The 19,564-nt window shown below is 41.6% G+C and overlaps 1 protein-coding gene across 2 annotated transcripts; it reads left to right on the top strand.

Moving 5' to 3' along the window:
• Positions 1 to 298: 298 nt before the first annotated feature.
• foxk1 (forkhead box K1) lies at positions 299 to 18,371 on the top strand. Of its 2 annotated transcripts, XM_037689930.1 has the most exons (10): positions 299 to 875; positions 7,572 to 7,787; positions 11,170 to 11,368; positions 11,491 to 11,637; positions 13,558 to 13,751; positions 13,854 to 13,859; positions 13,975 to 14,147; positions 14,254 to 14,511; positions 16,952 to 17,125; positions 17,994 to 18,371. In XM_037689930.1, exons 1-10 carry the CDS (start codon positions 430 to 432, stop codon positions 18,224 to 18,226), a joined length of 2,046 nt encoding a protein of 681 aa, XP_037545858.1. In that variant the 5' UTR covers positions 299 to 429; the 3' UTR covers positions 18,227 to 18,371. The 2 variants fall into 2 exon arrangements, with proteins under 2 accessions (XP_037545858.1, XP_037545859.1); XM_037689931.1 differs by lacking the exon at positions 13,854 to 13,859.
• The last annotated feature ends 1,193 nt before the right edge of the window (positions 18,372 to 19,564 follow it).

The raw sequence follows: 19,564 nt of genomic DNA, 5'->3' as shown, positions 1-19,564 counted from the left end.
CCCATCTAGGGACGGGTGTTACGAATTAGCTTTGGCTATGATGCAGGCATTAGATTGTTTTGATCTATGTTTCTTGTAAATGTCCCTATCAAATAAACAATAAATAAAATATAATGTGTGTTGCTACTACCACATCAAATCATAGTTAAATGTTTGCAAAACTGTTGTAAGTTGTAGCTACGTTTATGCTTTGCTAGTGACTGGCAGCCATCTTGAATCTGATTGACCCGAATGGGCCGTGAACGCACCATGAGTCCAATTCCAGAATCCGTTCCAGCTCTTGCATCGGACCGACTGGAGTCCATGTTGTTCCGTCAGGCTGTGTGTGAACAAGTGCTCTGTCCGAAAACTCTCACGTTGCAACTTGTCTTTGCTTGAGAAGTGAAGTTGCGAGTGCAAGTGAGTGTTTTGACTATCCAGGAACAAAAGATGGCGGACTACCGGGAAGACACCGGAGCTCGAGCCCTGTTAGCTTTACAGTCGGCCCCGTGCAGCCCTGTGCGCGTCGCGGTGACCTCTCACGCCTATCATCAGCCCTCGCTACCCATCCTGGGTCCTCCGATAATGGAAGGTCGCAACGACGTCGGGCATTTTTCTGCAAGGCTCTCCTCTACTCCTCCGCAGGCCCTGGCGAGGCTCGAGGGCCGGGATTTTGAGTTTGTCATGCGCCAGAGGACGGTCACCATAGGCCGGAACTCGTCCCACGGCTCTGTGGACATCAACATGGGTCACTCGAGTTTCATTTCAAGGCGACACCTGCAGATTATCTACGACGAGGCGGTCGGCTTCTCCCTACGGTGTCTGGGCAAGAACGGCGTGTTTGTTGACGGGGTGTTCCAGCGAAGAGGGGCACCGCCGCTGCCGCTGCCCAGAGAGTGAGTGCTGGCCGTTAACGTAGCTGCCGCGGATAGGCTTGTTACGGTAACACGAGCGTGCCACAGCGGTTAATGTTTTCATTCAGCGGCCTGCATATCACACGCAGTCTTGATATTTTATGCCCTGTTAGTATTTACAATTAAAACCAAACATGCATGCAGGTTTTTATTTTATCTCATTAAGGTATCTTTCGTTGGGCATTTAGCTTAGCCTACTAAACGTTCCTATTTAAACGCGCATAAATGGGAGAAAAGATAGGAGAGTACAAAGTTTTTCTTGACACTGGTGCCAAACTTCGAATGCTTTTTTAAATATTTAAGTAACTGCTTATGTCTTCACTGCTATTTTAGTATTTCTATTTATGTATTTAGCGACACATTAAGACTTCCTCTCTGGTTACTTTAACCCGCAAATCCCGTGTGGCTCAAGTCAAGCTGGATGTTAGCTGTTAGCAAACTTAGCTCATCTGTTCTTGGCCTACTGAGCGTCAGTTACCCGGACTCCCGAAGGTGTTTGGTTTTTTTATAGTTTCGAGAAACAAATGTGCACAACCTTATATTAGAACTAATTAATTTGAATGATTAATCTTTACACATTTATATACGTTAATGTCTTGTGATTGCTGGTCAAAGTCAAGTCTCACGTGACCGCTTATGGTGTTAGCTTCACGTTAGCTGCGCGGCTGTAAGTCAACGTGTCACCGTCGCATAAACATTAATGTAAACAAACACACCCAAGACGACCCGTCTCACGTGTCACGAGGGGAAAAAATTAGATTGAACCGAGACTTGAAATGCTTTGTACCAAACGTGTCACACGGTGCTTTAACTGTAGTTTTGGTTTTGTAGTAGTAACATCTCTTGGTGTTTGAAAAAATTTTACTCGACTATATTTCATTAAACGAAAGCTAAAAACAAACAAACAAGTGTGTGCGTTCAGAAATCACTGGGTGATGAGCGGATAAGGTTTGTGTGTATTGAGGGGGCTCGTTTCCGTCACTGATTGGCTGTTCAAACTGTTTGGGGGCGTGTCCGGAAGTGTTGGCTTGAAATCGCTTTCATATCCGCAGGACCACATGGAGTAAACACAACATGTCCACCATGTTCTCACGAGGTGCTCTCAGATTAGTGCACACAGTCAGTTTGGGCTTAAATAAACCAGGCAATGCATAAAGAAAGCAATCGCCATTAATATTGCTGAATTTATTAAAAAGTACACTCATATAAAAATAGTTATACAAAAATGTATACTTTTGCTGTAGGCTGGTGTAATTGCAGCACAACAAATTTCTGTATTAAAGTATTATTAATTTATTCAAAGTGGAATTATAATCACAAAACAGCAGCTACTACCTTACTTACGAGTCATTTCTTGCTTTTGTACCCCTGATTGCTCATTTGTAAGATTACATGTTACATTTATCAAAAATGTTATAATAATTTTTAAATGACACAACTTTCTTCTTTTTATTCATCTTTGCATAATACATATCGGGTAGCAAGATTGTAGAAGTGTAGTAAAAACAATGTATTTGTTGACTTTTACATTGCTTGCAATTTATCAATTGGAGTACATTTTAAGTTAGTTATTTTTAAGGTCACTTATACATACATATTGTTGACTGTACTTTTGGTTTATCAGTCTGTTTATTTATCATAATTATCACATGTGAATGACTTTTGCCTACAAAAACACTTAAGAAATTAACAATTAGTGATTTTTTTTTCTACAGAATGATGCATTTTTGCTGTAGTTACATATAATATAGCTGACAATCAATATTCCTCTAAGTTATAACCTTTGACCTCCCAGAGGATAATTTCTTATTTACTTTAAATAACATTTTTCTTACTTTCTGGGGCCATAAATTAATCTACAGCAGTAGCACAAGTTATAATAAATTAAAATTGGGTGTTTCAAGTGGTGACACTATTGGCAAACGGAATAGTTGGACCGCTAAACCATGTGCTCCAGAATGTCTTGTTTATTTTATCCAGTACTAGTCAAATTGTCCCCACGGTTGTTTGGACCAAGACAGTGGCCTTTCTTCGGCTGACAAAAGACAGAAGCTAATGTTTATTGTTTACTCGGTTTCGTCTTTCTCCGCTCAGCAGTGTCCGCGGATCCTACCTCTTCCTTGGAATGATTAATTGATAGCTGCTGGATTTCCAGAGGAAAAAATAGTTTGAAAATTCTTTATTTTTATTTATTTTTTTAGCTCAGAACAACACCTTTTGTGATTGAATAGATTTAGGGAGGTTTGAGACTGTCGCAGATTAACACTCAGATTAATTTGTAATCCTTGTAAAGATCCTGTTGAATGGATGTGCGCACACATTCTTCACTCGGCACAAACTCACTCCTTGTAAATGATAAGAAAAATAACTGCTTCCATTCACCATAAGGCTTCTGTTGTTAAAAAATAAAATCAATAAACATGAAAATAGTGTGAATAAATTCTAAGTACTTTGTTTTAGCATTAAATAATTTGTTTGGCACATTTTAAATATAGTATGCAAACAAAAGTGCAGGCCAACAAGTTTAGTGTAAAATTGACACTGGGTAGGTATTTCTTGTCCACGCAAGGTGCTTCGTCTTTGTTTCGCGTGTAAACAAACCTGCGTAGGATCATAAATATGTTTTGCTTCTTGATTTATTGTTAATTATTTACAGATTTGTTAACCTTGATCTTTCTTAAAACACAATTTAAAGACCCAACTTTTCTTGAAGGAATGCATATCACCATATCATCTTTTGTTAAGAAATGAGTTCTAGACAAATGTTGAAAATAACATTGTGCATAATGTCATGTGACATTCTAACATCTTGTGTCGTCTTGTGTTTTAGATGACTGTCAGCAACTACCACAACAAATCTTAGCTCAGTATCTGTATAATTCACTGCAGTGAAGCCAGTTTAGCGTTGACAGCTGTACAGTAGTTCCTTGTTTATTGTGGGGGATCCGTACCCTGAAGAGCCCCATGATGTGTGTATACGCTAAAATCACATTTCGGCTCGGTTCAGTTTCAAGGAGGGCTCGGTTCGGTTAATTTTCTGTACGAAAAAAAGCCAAAATAAAGACTTACAAAATGTTTATTTTGAAAATATGCCAAGTAAACAAGCTCAGTCATTACAGACTTCTTAGCTGGAGGTGATCTGGTGGATGAAGGAGACTCAGCTGCTATCATCCTCAGACTGCAAACAACACAGAGATAAAAAAAATCGAGTCAATACGATGATGATTTTAAATTTAAAAAGCTAATTAGATCACAATAATACAATAACAGTACCTCTTCTTGCACGGTCATCATATGCGGTGGTTGAATATTCTCTTGCGCTCATCATTTATGTGGCAGGGCTTTAAATCTGGGCTCCAGGGCTTGTTGACAATATTGGTTTTAGCTTTTTCATAAAGTGCTGCTGCAACTTTTTGGCTCAAGTGTTGACGTGATGGGATGTCGTAGGCAGCGGGGCTCAAGAACTTTAATCATAAACTTATAACCAGCACATCAACAACATTCAGACGTAGATCCAGAGATTTAAAAACTTCTACAGCTTGTGTTATTGCTTTGGACCAATCTGAATTACCTGATAAAGTTTGTTTAAACGCTGCGGTTATCGGTCTTTGCACCAAACTACGTTCACATTCGAATGATGTCGTTTCATGTGCGTTAACAAGTTAGACGTGTTGCAGATCCAATCTTTGTGAAACGACGTCGACGCACAGCTTTGGATTTGTTCACTTGTCTTTTAACAAGAAAGCCATAACGTTCCCAAACCCGCAACAAGATGGCTTGTTCGTTGCCTGCTAGGCTGCTAATGCTACGCGTGCTGCAAGATAATAGCGCCGTGCTGAAACACGCGTAGGAACTTTAGTTCGGCGGCGCATAATCTCTCGTTAATAAAATTTAAAGAGTGAAAAAATAACTGAAACTGTACGCATGTGGACCGAACCGAACATGCCATACCGAAACAGTTCAATACACCCACGTGTACCATTACACCACTTTATATATATATATATATATATATATAATAAAGTCATTTTAAACCTCCCACACTTGCAATATTCTAAACAATGTTTCTAAACGCTCTAAAAGAGCACAGCATGTCATGAACTCAGCCACAGCTTTCGGCCACGCCCACTTCTCTGCTGCAACAGAGGAGGAAGGAGGAGCTGCAGCAGGAAGTTTCTCCTGCAGTGTGGGCTGCACAAAGGTGCAGCAGGTGCTGCTAAGTAATTTAAAATAATTCATTTTAAATAAAATTTCCATGCCGATCGTGCGGCTCATCCATCTATCAGCCATTTGTGTGTCATGTCCAATCTTATTTTGAAAAACCGCACTAGAGCGAGTCAGCGAGTAACGATCCGCAAAGTAGCGAGGGACTACTGTACGGTATTTTTCAGACTATAAGGCGCATTAAGTGAAACAAAACAGTCCGATAAGTCAAACTTTATTCAACTCATTCACAATAACTCAACATTGTTCAGTTGTACCACATAAAATCAGTTTGAGGTCAGTAAGCACAACCAGAATTAATACATGAGGCTCACTGTCAATTTTTGAGAAAATTAAAGGATTTTGAGTTCGCTGTATAGTCTGAAAAAAATGGTACTTCAAATGATGCGTTTCAATCAAATCTGACCAGTGATTTATGAGATATTTTGCCACCAGCCAGACAAACACACACACTTGGAACCAAATACAGTGCCTTGCGAAAGTATTCGGCCCCTTTGAACTTTTCAACCTTTTGCCACATTTCAGGCTTCAAACATAAAGATATAAAATTTTTTATTTTTTGTGAAGAATCATCAACAAGTGGGACACAATCGTGAAGTGGAATGAAATTTATTGGATGTGTCAAACTTTTTTAACAAATAAAAAACTGAAAAGTGGGGCGTGCACTATTATTCGGCCCCTTTACTTTCAGTGCAGCAAACTCACTCCACAAGTTCAGTGAGGATCTATGAATGATCCAATGTTGTCCCAAATGACTGATGATGATAAATAGAATCCACCTGTGTGTAATAAAGTCTCTGTATAAATGCACCTGCTCTGTGATAGTCTCAGGGTTCTGTTCAAAGCGCAGAGAGCATCATGAAGACCAAGGAACACACAAGGCAGGTCCGAGATACTGAATTGGAGAAGTTTAAAGCCGGATTTGGATACAAAAAAATTTCCCAAGCTTTAAACATCCCAAGGAGCACTGTGCAAGCAATCATATTGAAATGGAAGGAGTATCAGACCACTGCAAATCTACCAAGACCCGGCCGTCCCTCTAAACTTTCATCTGGAACAAGGAGAAGACTGATCAGAGATGCAGCCAAGAGGCCCATGATCACTCTGGATGAACTGCAGAGATCTACAGCTGAGGTGGGAGAGTCTGTCCATAGGACAACAATCAGTCATACGTTGCACAAATCTGGCCTTTATGGAAAAGTGGCAAGAAGAAAGCCATTTCTCAAAGATATCCATAAAAAGTTTTGTTTAAAGTTTGTCACAAGCACCTGGGAGACAACAAACGTGTAAGAAGGTGTTCTGGTCACATGAAACCAAAATCCAACTGTTTGGCCATAATTCAAAACGATATGTTTGGTGTAAAAGCAACACAGCCCATCACACTGAACACACCATCCCCACTGTCAAACATGGTGGTGGCAGCATCATGGTTTGGGCCTGCTTTTCATCAGCAGGGGCAGGGAAGATGGTCAGGATTGATGGGAAGATGGATGGGGCCAAATACAGGACCATTCTGGAAGAAAACCTGTTTGAGTCTGCAAGAGACCTGAGACTGGGATGGAGGTTTATCTTCCAACAAGACAATGATCCAAAACATAAAGCCAAATCTACAATGGAATGGTTCACAAATAAATGTATCCAGGTGTTGGAATGGCCAAGTCAAAGTCCAGACCTGAATCCAATCGAGAATCTGTGGAAAGAGCTGAAGACTGCTGTTCACAAACGCTCTCCATCCAACCTCACTGAGCTCGAGCTGTTTTGAAGAATGGGCAAGAATTTCAGTCTCTATGTGCAAAACTGATAGAGACATAACCCAAGAGACTTGAGCTGGAACTGCAGCAAAAGGTGGCGCTACAAAGTATTAACGCAAGGGGGCGAATAATATTGCACGCCCCACTTTTCAGTTTTTGTTAAAAAAGTTTGACACGTCCAATAAATTTCATTCCACTTCACGATTGTGTCCCACTTGTTGTTGATTCTTCACAAAAATTTTTTTAATTTTATATCTTTATGTTTGAAGCCTGAAATGTGGCAAAAGGTTGAAAAGTTCAAGGGGCTGAATACTTTCGCAAGGCACTGTATTATTGCCCTCCTATCTTATGCATTGCATGATTAGCTAAATGTGTAATCATTTGTTTAAAGGCTTTAGTTACAAAACAAATCCCATTCAATCCTTTCTATCACACTATCTTCTTCAGGAAAGAGACTTTGCTCCGTTTTTTTACACTCTACATTTAAAACAAATTTTCTGAGTGTTATGATAGAAACGTCCATGAGGTTGTTTGTGTGTCTGACAATAACAATCTTGTCTCAAACCATGTGAGCGCAGTCTGACGTTCTTTTGTCATGTTGTTGTGTTTTGTTGAGAGAATAAACAAATGATTCCCTGCTTGTTTCCCCTCGTCTGTCCTGTGACTTCCCACCATCTCCTCTCTTCTCTGTCCTCCATTCTAGGTGTGTGTTTCGCTTTCCCAGCACCGTAATCAAGATCCAGTTCATGTCCCTCCTGGATGCTGAGGAGCGCAGAGAGAAAGAGCAGCCGTCTCCTCCTCCTCGCCCACTTCTGCCCCACATTTCCCCTCTTAAAATCTGCATTCCCACAGTGCAGCAGCACGAGGAGCACATCAGGGCGTTTGGCTCTCCGCTGCCTTCACCCACCGGTACAATCAGGTAAAGCCACAACGCTGAGTTTGATTATATGCCCTGGCTCAAGTTATAAGTTTGCATATTTTTTGAACAGGTTAGTTGGAAGACTTGTTGACGTGGGGGTAGCTCTGATATGCAGCATGTATCAGCTGCAGGCTGAGATGATAAACTGCAGTGTAGTGAGTTGTCACAGCACATGTCTGAAACCCTCTGGTCTATAAATGTTTGCAGCCGACTGTTAGGAGTTCCTGTTTGCGCCCTCTGGTGGTCATGTCCTGTCATCACCATCCTCACTAATGTTAGCATGTGTGTGCATGCCTTATATGGGGTGGCTGCAGCTTCAGAGCGTGTGATTGGCTACAGGGCAGATTGTTTTGCCTGTGAGCGTGGTTTTTTTTGTTGTTGTTTTTGTTCGTCCATTCGTGGTTTCCTTTTCGCAGCCCCTGCCCCGCCGCTCTTCCACTCAGCCCGCAGAGCCTGTTTTCTTACACGCGGCCTTTTTAACAGACATGAAGAAAAACGAGCTCGATTGTTGTCGCACGCAGCGTTTTCACTCTGATCTTGCGCTCGAGCTGATAAACGCGCCTCAGTCCTCACCTGTGCAAACAAGCAACGCACAAAACCGAAGAGTTTTTTGTGTGTTACTTTGTGCTCCCTTTTTTTTTAAATTCAAAAACGTTCAAGACGAGAACAACACCCTTTTTTAACGCCCAACGTTGTTTTCTTAACGGGTGCTAAGAGTCACTTTTCCTGTCTGGCAGCTCGAACTGCAGAAAACAACATTTTTCTTCCTAAGCACATCCTGGACGGGTTGAAAGGTTGTTGTCATGGAAAAGTAGCATTAACTCTTATTCCCTCTTACAGTTTCTGTCCAAACCCTTTTATGCTGTTTTTCTTTTTTTTGCTCCAGTCCTACTGGACTCTGAAAAAGAAAAACCATAGACTAGAAAGTTCGATACATTCTCTTTCTGTCCTTCCGCCTGTCTCACTCGCTCTGTGTCTGTGGTCGGAGACAAATCAGAGCTCACTGACTCTCCCAGGAACCTCTGTTTACTTTGCTAACAGAAGCAGGTGTGCGCTGTGTAATAAGTTACTGAGGTTTCCTCGTGCTCTCGCTCAACAACAGCTGATAAAATATAGTTAATAATTAACATGCTTCTATTCATTGTTGCGTACGTTATCTCTTTGTATTTCAGTCATGCAGATCTGCTTTACGCTGCTTTAGCAACTGTCAGAAAAGACTTAAAGTATGTTAGTTTACTTTCTGCTTTTTTTTTTTCTGCATGAGGTTCCTCATGAGGGAGTTTTTCCTCTCCACTGTCGCCTTCGTGCTTGCTCAAGATGAGAGTCTGCGACTTGGTGCTGTATAAATAAACTGAACTGGACTTTGTGTCACGTCAAGGGGCCTCCCTCACATTTTTCTTACAGAGACGCTGCTCACTCCCTCACTATCCATCCTTCAGTTTATACAGCCTTATACTGCCATCTGGTGGTTGAAAAAAGGTACTACACTCAAAACAAATCAACATTTCTTCTTAAATTTGACAATAATTACCAATTATTGTCAAATTTGAAACTATATATCGCAATAATTTCTGAGACAATTGTCCGGTAAAGTTTATCGTGAGCGGCCTCGGTGCAGTGTTTTTAAATGTTTCTTAGTGACCGCATGAGACTAGATTTTTGAATGAACCCTTGTCCTTAGGCCTTCATAATGCTGTATAATCCTCGTAGTTAATCACTTTGATCAGTAACAGAACATTTTACCTTCTTGTTTACAAACTTTTAGTATTGAGTTTATGTCACGTGCCGGGCGGCATGTTTATGGAATATGTTTTTATGGATTCTAAAATGGGTTTTGTAGTTTTTTAGATTCCGTGTTTAGTGTGACAAACTGACAGAATTTTCGTGGATTTTGACCTTGTGGACCAGATTAGTAACACATGCTGAAAACAGAGTATATAAACAGAACGTTGTCATTTACCCAGCATGAGATGATGTCATTTATGATTTGTGATTTCCATGAAATGGAAAAAAAAAAAGGAACATTGTTCCTGTCGTGCAATGAAAACCAAACTACTTTATTTACTGTATTCTGTTTATTACTGCAATAATGTCCATAGCTGATAGTTCAGTATTTAGGGCAGCAATAAAGACGGATTACTTTTATTATTAACATTTTGCAAACCTTATTTTGCTCTTCATGTTTAAACTCTGCATAAGCTGCAGTGTTGAAATGAGACTGAGGGGAAACCTATCGGCTGCAGAATCAGTGAGTAAATAATAAAATGAAAACTTTGTTGATAACTTGTTTTTCTCCACTTGGCTTTCATTTGAATACACTTGTAAAACATGTATCAGATGAACCTGCACAGATGGAGGATACTGCAGTTTGAACAGATCTTTATTTTTGAACTTCTCGCAACCTTGTTCTGACGTTGGTTGACGTTCACACACCTTCTACCCAAAGTTTACAGCCCTCAAAGCATCCCGAATAATCAAAAATAACTAGAATAAGAAAATTTAAGTGAAGGGATTTTATGGCGGTTATTGCCCCGACACACACTTCGAGGCATGTCACGATAACAAATTTTGCTAGGCGATTAATTGTCTCAGAAATGATTGCGATAAACGATAATATTGTTTGAAATTTTACAATAATTAGTAATTATTGTCAAGATTAAAAAGAAATGTTGGTTAATTTGTTTTGCATGTAGTACGTCTTTTCAACCACCAGATGGCAGTATAAGACAATGAACTGAAGGATGGATAGTGAGGGAGTGAGCAGCGTGTCTGTTTAAGAAAAATGTGAGGGAGGTCCTTTGACGTGACATGAGCTGTCTCCTTCCTGTTTTTAGGTTCTCAAAATGGCGGACGCTTGATGTGGTTTGAGCTCTTTAGCATAGCATTTGTCACACAAAGATTTTAATTTTTTTTTTTTAATCAGTAAACAAGTTCAGTTCTTTTTGCAGAGAAAAACAAGTTTTACATGAAGGCACAGGTTTCAACCGTGAACTTTGGAGCTTCGACAAGACGGAGGTTTTTTCCCCGAGGTCGGCCTGTTAGCTTAGCTCGTAGCTTAGCTTCTCAGCGTAGCTGCTTTTAACGATCCAAAAATGCCATTTTAGATCGTTAAAACAGATTTTTAAAGAGAAAGGGAGGAGTCAGTGAAGAGCACAGAGCCTTTTGTCGTCCAGTGTCTTCAGTAGAAAGAGAGAGACACGAAGAAACCATAAATCCGATGAATGAAAATGAGGTAGATAATTTTCTTTTATCATGCGATTAATTGATTTATTGTTTATCGCCACAGGCCTACACACTTCTAATGGCTCATAATGCGTAGCATTATCACTTTGAATAAGTGATCTTAAATCACAAATTAAGATCCGCCCCCCCTCTTCTGCAGTGTTCCTAACTCCTGTCCAGCCAGTCCACGTGGGGCAGGGTTATCTGGGTACCGCTATGGACGCAACGTGACCTCTGACCTCCAGTTAGCAGCTGAATACGCTGCCAAGGCTGTTTCTGAGCAAAGACGAAATCTCGCTGAGCAGAGAGGTGGAGGAAGTGAGCAGCGTGTGGAGCCAGTGGGGGGGGACAGCCCAAAGGTAAAGTGCTGTCTCTGTCTGAACATTCTCAAGAAATAATTCATCCAAATGAGCTGCTTGTGCCGTTTGATGGTTGAGGACGTGCGTTTATTTATGATTGTCCTTCTTTTGTCTTTCCCCAGGATGAATCCAAACCACCTTATTCTTATGCACAGCTGATAGTCCAGGCGATCTCTTCAGCTCCGGACAAACAGCTGACTCTCAGTGGGATTTATGCCCACATCACCAAACACTACCCCTACTATCGCACTGCAGACAAGGGCTGGCAGGTACAGGCCTCCTGTCTGAAGGGACTTCAGTTCTCTCTCTGTCTAGAGGAGGTGTGCATGACGGGTGCAGATCTCTGTGTCTGGCGATTCAGTTCCCATTTTTGGTGTCACGATTCCAATTCAAAATCGATTTTTGATTCAGAAGCGAGTTTTCTATTGAAATGGTCATAAATTTTGTTTAAATTCTGCAATTGACAAGAAGAAAATATTAAACAACAATGTAAACAAATAGAACTTAAAAAAAAAAAACCCCGATAATTTTAGGTTCCTTACTGTATCAAATCTTTTTGCATCATTTTATATTTATACTAAAATCAGGAACAAATATAGGAGTGCATAAAATTCTCTATTAATACTGAAGGTTAGCTTAGCTGCCTGTTTTTTTTTTCTAAAATAAAATAAAAAAATCTAGGAACAAATAACTAGGCCGTCCATCCATCATCTTTACCCACTTCTTCCTTTTCAGGTCACGGGTGTCACTGGTGCCCATGTCCAACCATCACTGAGTGAGAGGCGGGGGACTCCTGGACATGTCTCCAGTCCATCACACACAAATAATTCAAAATATATAAATACAAAAGTAAACAGACTTCAGCCTACCATACATAGTACATTAACCTTTAACTCAACATAAAATACACACCAGTTATTTTTAACCATATTGCTCTAACATTTGTTATATTTTCAAAACTTAACCTAATATGAAATAAACAGACTTCACAGTCTTAACCATATGGTGTAGAGGCAGGGCAGCCGGCTTGGGACCCGAAAGTCCCAGGTTCGATCCCCGGTCACTGCATATGGTGTGGTGTCTCTGGGCAGCACACCTCATCCCCAAAATGCGCCCCACTGCACCACCTGGTGGTGGATGGGTTGAATGCAGAGAGTAATTTCACCATTATATGGGAACATACAGTGATGATGTTATTATTTATATTGATTCATATTTGATAAATCTTTAACAAAATTTCAAAACCTGTGCACGTTTGCACAAAACCTCTTCTGAACTGTAATTTATAAACCATCTACATTTATCGTTTAGAACTGGCTCCAGTCGATGCGTCTCATCCGTCCTCTTCAACCTGTTAAAAAGAGTTTCTTGTACAACTTGTCTATTTAATTTTTAGTATAATATGAAAAGAACACAGTTTCCTTTGAGCTGCAGCTGCATCAGAGCTTCTCCCATCTTATTCTTTGTTTCTTGGTGGAGTTGTGACGCAGCTTTATCACTCAAAAAAATCTATGTGTAAAGAATAACGTTCGTTGGGTCCAGCATATTAAAAATAAACCTGAACCCCTCACCTTCCACTGAGCTGTCTGCTCATAAATCTTTGTGATGCAGCCGGAGATGGAGAGGGAAATGTTTGCAGCCTTTGGGAAGTTAGCTGGAAGTTTTTGTTGCAGCTGCTCTGCTGTTTCACTTTCATCTTCCACGCATTTGTCGTATTTCCAAAATGCTGTACCACTTTTTTATTTTAGTTCTTGCAAACAACCGTGCTCTTGTTCAGCTCTGTCTTCCCCGGAACGTTGTAGGATCTGAAATGACTTAACGACGAAGCAGCGGGTTGAATCATGCTGTCCTCCGCTCCATGCTAGCAGACTCCATTCAGATAAAGGGAGCTGGCTAACTAGCTTGTTGTACGGTGGCCTACAAGGCCAAATTGTACGGTGACGGATGGACATGTAATGCGATACGCAGTACGCTCGGGAGTAGGAGCGGGAAAAAAAAATAAAGACGCATTTTAAAATTGATTTATGGGCCTTTAGCATGGATTCAGAATCGCCAGAACTAGGACAGTAGATTCTTTAATGAATCAGTTTTTCCTGCACCACTAAGTGTACAAGTTGAGTTAAAGTGACTTTGACCTCAAACTGATGCATCGGCTCAAAAAATGTTGGGATTTCTTTTTCTCCCTGCAGAACTCGATCAGGCACAATCTGTCTCTGAACCGCTACTTTCTGAAGGTGGCCCGTTCTCAGGATGAGCCTGGAAAAGGAAGTTTCTGGCGCATCGATTCTGCTTCTGAAAGCAAGCTGGTCGAGCAAGCCTTTAGGAAACGACGGCAACGAGGGGTGGCGTGCTTCAGGACACCGTTTGGACCTCTGTCTTCAAGGTACACCTTGAAGTTGTTTGCTTGTTGCCGTCTCACACACAGTGATTTGGTTAACACCTTGTCCGTTTTCTCTGCTCTCTCGGCTGTCAATTGATCGGACAGAACAAAGTAAGTCTGGTTGTTTTGCGGTCGTGTGATTGAGCTAAAGGTGCCTGCAATATGAGGAAGTCGACGTGTTGAGAAGTTTATTTGGTTGTGCTTTTTCGCCTTTGCTGTTATACAGGAGTGCCCCTGCGTCCCCGACCCACCAGGGACTTCTGTCTCCTCTATCCAGCGGTCTGCAGACTCCCGAGTGTCTCAGCAGAGAGGGCTCTCCTATCCCTCAGGACCACCACGAACAGCTGGTGAACAAACTGGCGTCTGTGCCGGAGTATAGGTATTCCCAAAGCGCCCCAGGTAAGCGTGAGCACCACCACCTACACAGCATATGTTTAAAAGACACAGCTTGAAAAGATTATTGTGCATTACAGCGTCGAGCAGGTGAAACTGTCCGTGTGTGCAGGTTCTCCAGTCAGCGCTCAGCCCGTCATCATGGCCGCTCCTCCTCATCCGACAGTCTTCAACTCAGGCCCTGGGAAAACCTTCGCTTTAGTTCCAGGTGGCGGCGGTCAAGTGCAGCCAATCCATGTGCTTCAAAACGCCCCTCAGCCCTCGGTCACCATGGTGAGGGTGGTGACCCACGCCCCTTCATCTTCCAACCCTCCAAATGGGTACAGCACACCTACCGTTGGAGGAGTAGAGGGCAATAACGACATCAGAGGTACATTTCTGGGGATCTACTTAATTTTTATGCAGCCATATGTAAACAGATATGGTACTGCTAAACTGTTATTTCTGTTGGGCTCCATTGAGCCATGTCTCAACTTCACTAGTAAACGTATAAATCAGATCCAAAAAAAGCTTTGTTTTTGTGTGTAATCTGCATTTGTGCTGTTTATGGAATGACCAAAAAAAAGGTTAAGTCATGTTATCTGGACTAGTTTCTTTAAGTGAGAAACGTTTCGTCTTCCATCCAGAGGACTTCCTCAGTCTACGGCCTGCCAACCAGATCTGTCCCTTCTGCTGTTTCAAGCCAACCTCCTGTTGGAATCTCAGAAGCAGCTTTTAATACGTGCAGACAGAGCCCACCTGTCCAAAACAATCAGTCATCATCCAACAAAGTCAGGTCCTCTGGACAGTTTCTTTTTTTTTTTTTTTAACGTTTCGTCCTTCATCCAAAGGACTTCGTCAGTCCGAGAAGCCAGAACAAGCTCAGTCCCACAAGCAGCACACTTGCATAGTGGACCAATCGGTTTGCTGGTGATAAGATGGTTTCTGGAGCCCGCCCTCTCCCCCATCAACTCCTCTGAGGCAGCCATAGCCAAAGTGGTAGGCCCACTATGTGAGTGTGCTGCTTGTGGGGCTGAGTTTGCCTTGGTGTCCTCACGCTGTTTCTGTGAGTAGCAAGTTGGTCATCTGGTCTAAAACATTTGATGATGTTCATCAAGTTCATGATGATTGTTTGTTTTTGGACGGATGGGTTTGTTTGCATGTGTTAAAATCCTACTTCTGAGATTCCAACAGGAGGTTGGCTTGAAACACGGCTGTGAAGGCTTGCCAAGGGACAGATCTGGTTGGCAGGCTGTAGACTGAGGAAGTCCTCTGGATGGAAGACGAAACGTTTCTCACTTTAAGAAACTGGTCCAGATGACACAATTGTACCTTTTTTGTTATTATCTACCTGGATGATTGAGCTTACAAACCTTCTGTTTATGGAATGGCTCATCTTTGTGTCTTATACTGGCCCTTAGTCTTTACAGTTCTCCCACACCTTACTGCCCGCTCATCTTTGCTCTTCCAAACATTTATTTAACATAATAGATGAAAAGAGTACTGGGGTATGGGAGTTTTGTTAATGTGGTTAAGTACAAAATTGCATTCTGTTGACTGTAAAGTTGAAAGATGAACGTCACCAGTGCTTCTTCAAGATGTTGTGTTGGACATGGATTAACTGGGTCAGTTTTCAGTGTGAAGTGACTACACACTGTTGAATATGCAGTGGAAACATAGAGATTTCTATTAGTTTAAAAAAATGACAACTGGCCAAGATTAAAGTAAAGCACAATGTGTTATCGTTGTTTCAATACAATGGCAAAACGAGTTCTCTGCATTTAACCCATCACATGTGAGACACACCCAGGTGGAGCAGTGGGCAGCTATGTAAGCACCCAGGGATTACATAGGTGTCTTGCTCAGGGACCCCACAGCATGTGGGAATGGTGGGGAGTCGAACCGCAACTTTCTGGTCCCAAGTTGGCTGCCCTACCTCTACCCCGTCTCGGCCTCAAAATGAGCAAGTTGGACAATTAAATAGAAAGTTAGGTGCAAATATTATTATTTTTTTAATCCTTTATGTAACAGAGCATGTCCCACTGAGATCACAGATCTCTCTTTCCGTTAAGACCTGGGGCCTTACTTGGGGTCTTACACACATGCATGTTTTTGGTCTGTGTGGGGAAACTGGAGTACCTGCAGAACACCCACTCAAACATGAAAACAACCCGGGGTTGAACTCGGGACCTTCTTTTTGTGAGGCTACAGTGCTAACCACTAAACACTCATGCTGTCCAAAGTTAGAATCGATAAAGTTTTATCTTATCTAAACTAGAACATGTGCATCATGTTCAGACTCAACATTTTCTCCTCTGCAGTGACGTTGTGAGCGCCATCTGCTGGATCAACTGAAAACTACATTTTTCAAATCCTGAAGTGTTTTTTTACATTTTATGTTCTAAAAATAAATAAATAAATTAACAGCTAATATCAGAAAAAGGTTAAATGTATAAAAGCAAATGCATGAGAGGCCAAATCTGTTGAATATTGACTAATGGATAAAAGTTTTGAGCTGTAAGCATTACTAACCGTAATTCTAAATGCAAATTTTTTTTTTGATCCAGACAGATGTTCTGCTGACTAATGATAAAAATAATTTAAGTTTTAGTTTTTTGTCCATTCTGATTCTATTTTAACAGAATTTGTATAGGTTTTCATGAGTTCCTTCATGTTAAGATGTAGTAAGTTTAAGAACTCTGTACCGTTTTACAGGTTTAGGTGAACATCACTCATTAAATAACCGCTGCTGCCTCAACCAGGTTTTCTGACACGAGACTTTTCGCTGTTTAACATATTTGGTGTGACTGTGTTGCACGTTTTCTCCTCAGACGCCCAGCTGAACAGAGAGCTGGTGATCCAGACTTTGGACAGTGCAGTGCAGGCTGGGGAGGGACGTCACATCACCCCAGGTCTACACCAGCTTCCTGTTCGACCCGTTACCCAGAATGGCAAACATGCCACTGCTGCCGTTTCCCTGGCAACCAGCTTCACCAATGCTTCTGGTGAGATGTGTTTTGCGTTTAAATTATTTATGTTCTCTCTTAACAGAGATGATTTTTAATGTGACGGTTTTCAAATGTTCTGGACGATCTGTGTTGTCCAGAAGGTCTAAGTTGGACAAACCATTCATAGACTGGCTCTGATTGATTAGTTTACTTGTGATGCTTACAGTCAGTCTTTTTGTCCTAAAACTGTCAGGGGGATTTAGATAAAGGTTATGGATGTTTATTAGTAACTAATATGTGCGAGTTAGTTTTGTCTGAACAGAGAGAAGCCTGCATGTGCACGAAGCCTGCGCACTTGATAAAGCGAAAGCCTCCTCATCTGTAAACTGGAAAGCAGAGGCCGTATCCGGCTCGAAGGACCAAACATGTCAGATAAATTAAATATCCTTTCATCATCTCTTTACTCAAATAAGCCACTCTGAGGACACGAGAAGACTTGTCAACCCAGTTTACTATTTGCAAGGGGGCAGAGTCAAAACAGACTTAAACCGATGGTACATTGAAGCTCCGGTCACGAGGTCTGCCCATGGACAGTATAAAAAAAAGTGCCTTTTTCTAATGCTTATCAGACAGAGACAAAGTCAAGACAGCCTCTGCTTTCTAGATGAGGAGGAGAAGGCCTACGAGTTATCGAGTGTGCAGGCTCCGTGCACCTGCAGGCTCCTCTCTGTTCAGACAAAACAACTTAACTCACACATATTAGTTACTAATAAACATGCATAACCTTTATCTAAATGCCCTTGACAAAAACCACCAGTGCTGGACCTTGTCCACCATATTTTATTGTAATACTTCATTTGTTGCAGAGAATTTTAAATTATCTTGTTAATGTGGCTAACTTTTAATTTTCTTGCTCTCTTCCAAGGCCTGAACAGTCCTCTGCAGATCTTGGCTGCACAGGCCTCCAGCTCCCCTCCAGTTCTTGTGAACAGGCCGCCCAGCGCAGACGCTTCATCCGGACAACGAGGCGAGCCTCAGGCCAAGCGGCCAAAGATGGAGGACGAGGGAGGGACCGAGTCTGCTCAGCATCAAGTCACACCTGCCCAGCAGCCTGTCATTGTTGCAATGACATCACAAACCCATGACCCAAGGCAATAAAATCCAGGGCTTCTCAGCAGGCGTCCAGTGGAGAGCCTCTCTGTCTTCTCAATGCTTCAACTTTTACACGTTTGATATGACTCGCTGACATTACCTAATGTACAGGCAAGTCTGTCAGAAGGGAAATAAATCCTCACAGAACATCTGTTTTGGTCAAAACTAATGTTTAAAACTATCAATTTAAAAAGGCAGGTAAACTGGCCTCAGTCTCGGTGAAGATATTTAAGTATATCAGAGTCCCAGCTACAGCTTTCCTCATGTTGATGGAAGAAATACATTAATGCTATAACTCTCAAGCCAAAGACCTCACCTTCACCGCTCCTCTTAAAAGAAATGTGAACTCTGATATGAGAGGCTTGTGGAAGATGTGATGAACAGCTGTGGACAGAAGGTTAAAGAGGAGGTGGCAGTATATACTCGGACCAGGCTGATGACTCCTGGGAGATTAAGAACATGATTGTACTCTTTAAAAACTTGGATAATGAAGTGAGACGGATGAAATCATACAGTATGTCTCAGACAGACAATATTAAGGCCTGTACCAGAACATAAGACACCTCTTGCCTTTTCTGTAAAGCCTGAAAAAAAAGAGAAAAATCTTAACACGTTTGACATATTTTAGGAAATCCAGGAATGACAGTTTTCACTTCAGCTCACATATTAGTGTGAAGCTCCTCATTCAGGTTGATCTGAGCAAAAAAAGAAAGGATGTTTATGCAGATAAAGGCAAAAAGAGGCAGCTATGTGGAGTTGACTGAAGTGGAGCTAACCTAATGTAGACAAACATTTTTCTTTTCATTTGTTTTAGAAGTATCAGAAGAAGTGAAGCAGCCAGTACGAGTTAGTTTTGTCTTAGCACGGAGAAGCATTATTGTAATAATCCTCAAAGCCTTAAATATTTCTCACTCCCTTTTTTTGTCAATTTAATTTTAACATTTGGACGGCCGTACAGTTTTAGAGTAACCTAGCGCTTTAACAGTACAAGATCAGCAACACTACAGAGGTGGCAGTACGCTGCATCAGTCAGTTTCAGTTTTAAGGGAAGAGCGGGACCAACTCGTGACCACAAACTTCAACTGCTCCATTCATTGCGTGTGGTTCTTTTCACGCATCCTCTGCTTTTACTTTTCTGCTCTCCTCTCAACTGTTTTTTCGATGAGTCGTCTCCCTCTGCAGTCTCCGCTGAGACGTCAAGCCGGCGGCAAGTTGTGTCACAGACGCTTTAATTAGACTTCCTATAGCACTTTCTCCCCCGCTCTTTGTCTCGTTCTCACTTTGCCTTTAGCGTTTCTGAACGTCCTCACACAGGCTTCAGGTTTAACAAGCAAGATTTCAGCG

This window comes from Nematolebias whitei, chromosome 16 (genome assembly GCF_014905685.2).
Source record: "Nematolebias whitei isolate Nwh7 chromosome 16, NemWhi1, whole genome shotgun sequence".
NCBI classification, from domain to species: Eukaryota; Metazoa; Chordata; class Actinopteri; order Cyprinodontiformes; family Rivulidae; genus Nematolebias; species Nematolebias whitei.
This window is presented reverse-complemented; position numbering and strand designations above follow the sequence as displayed.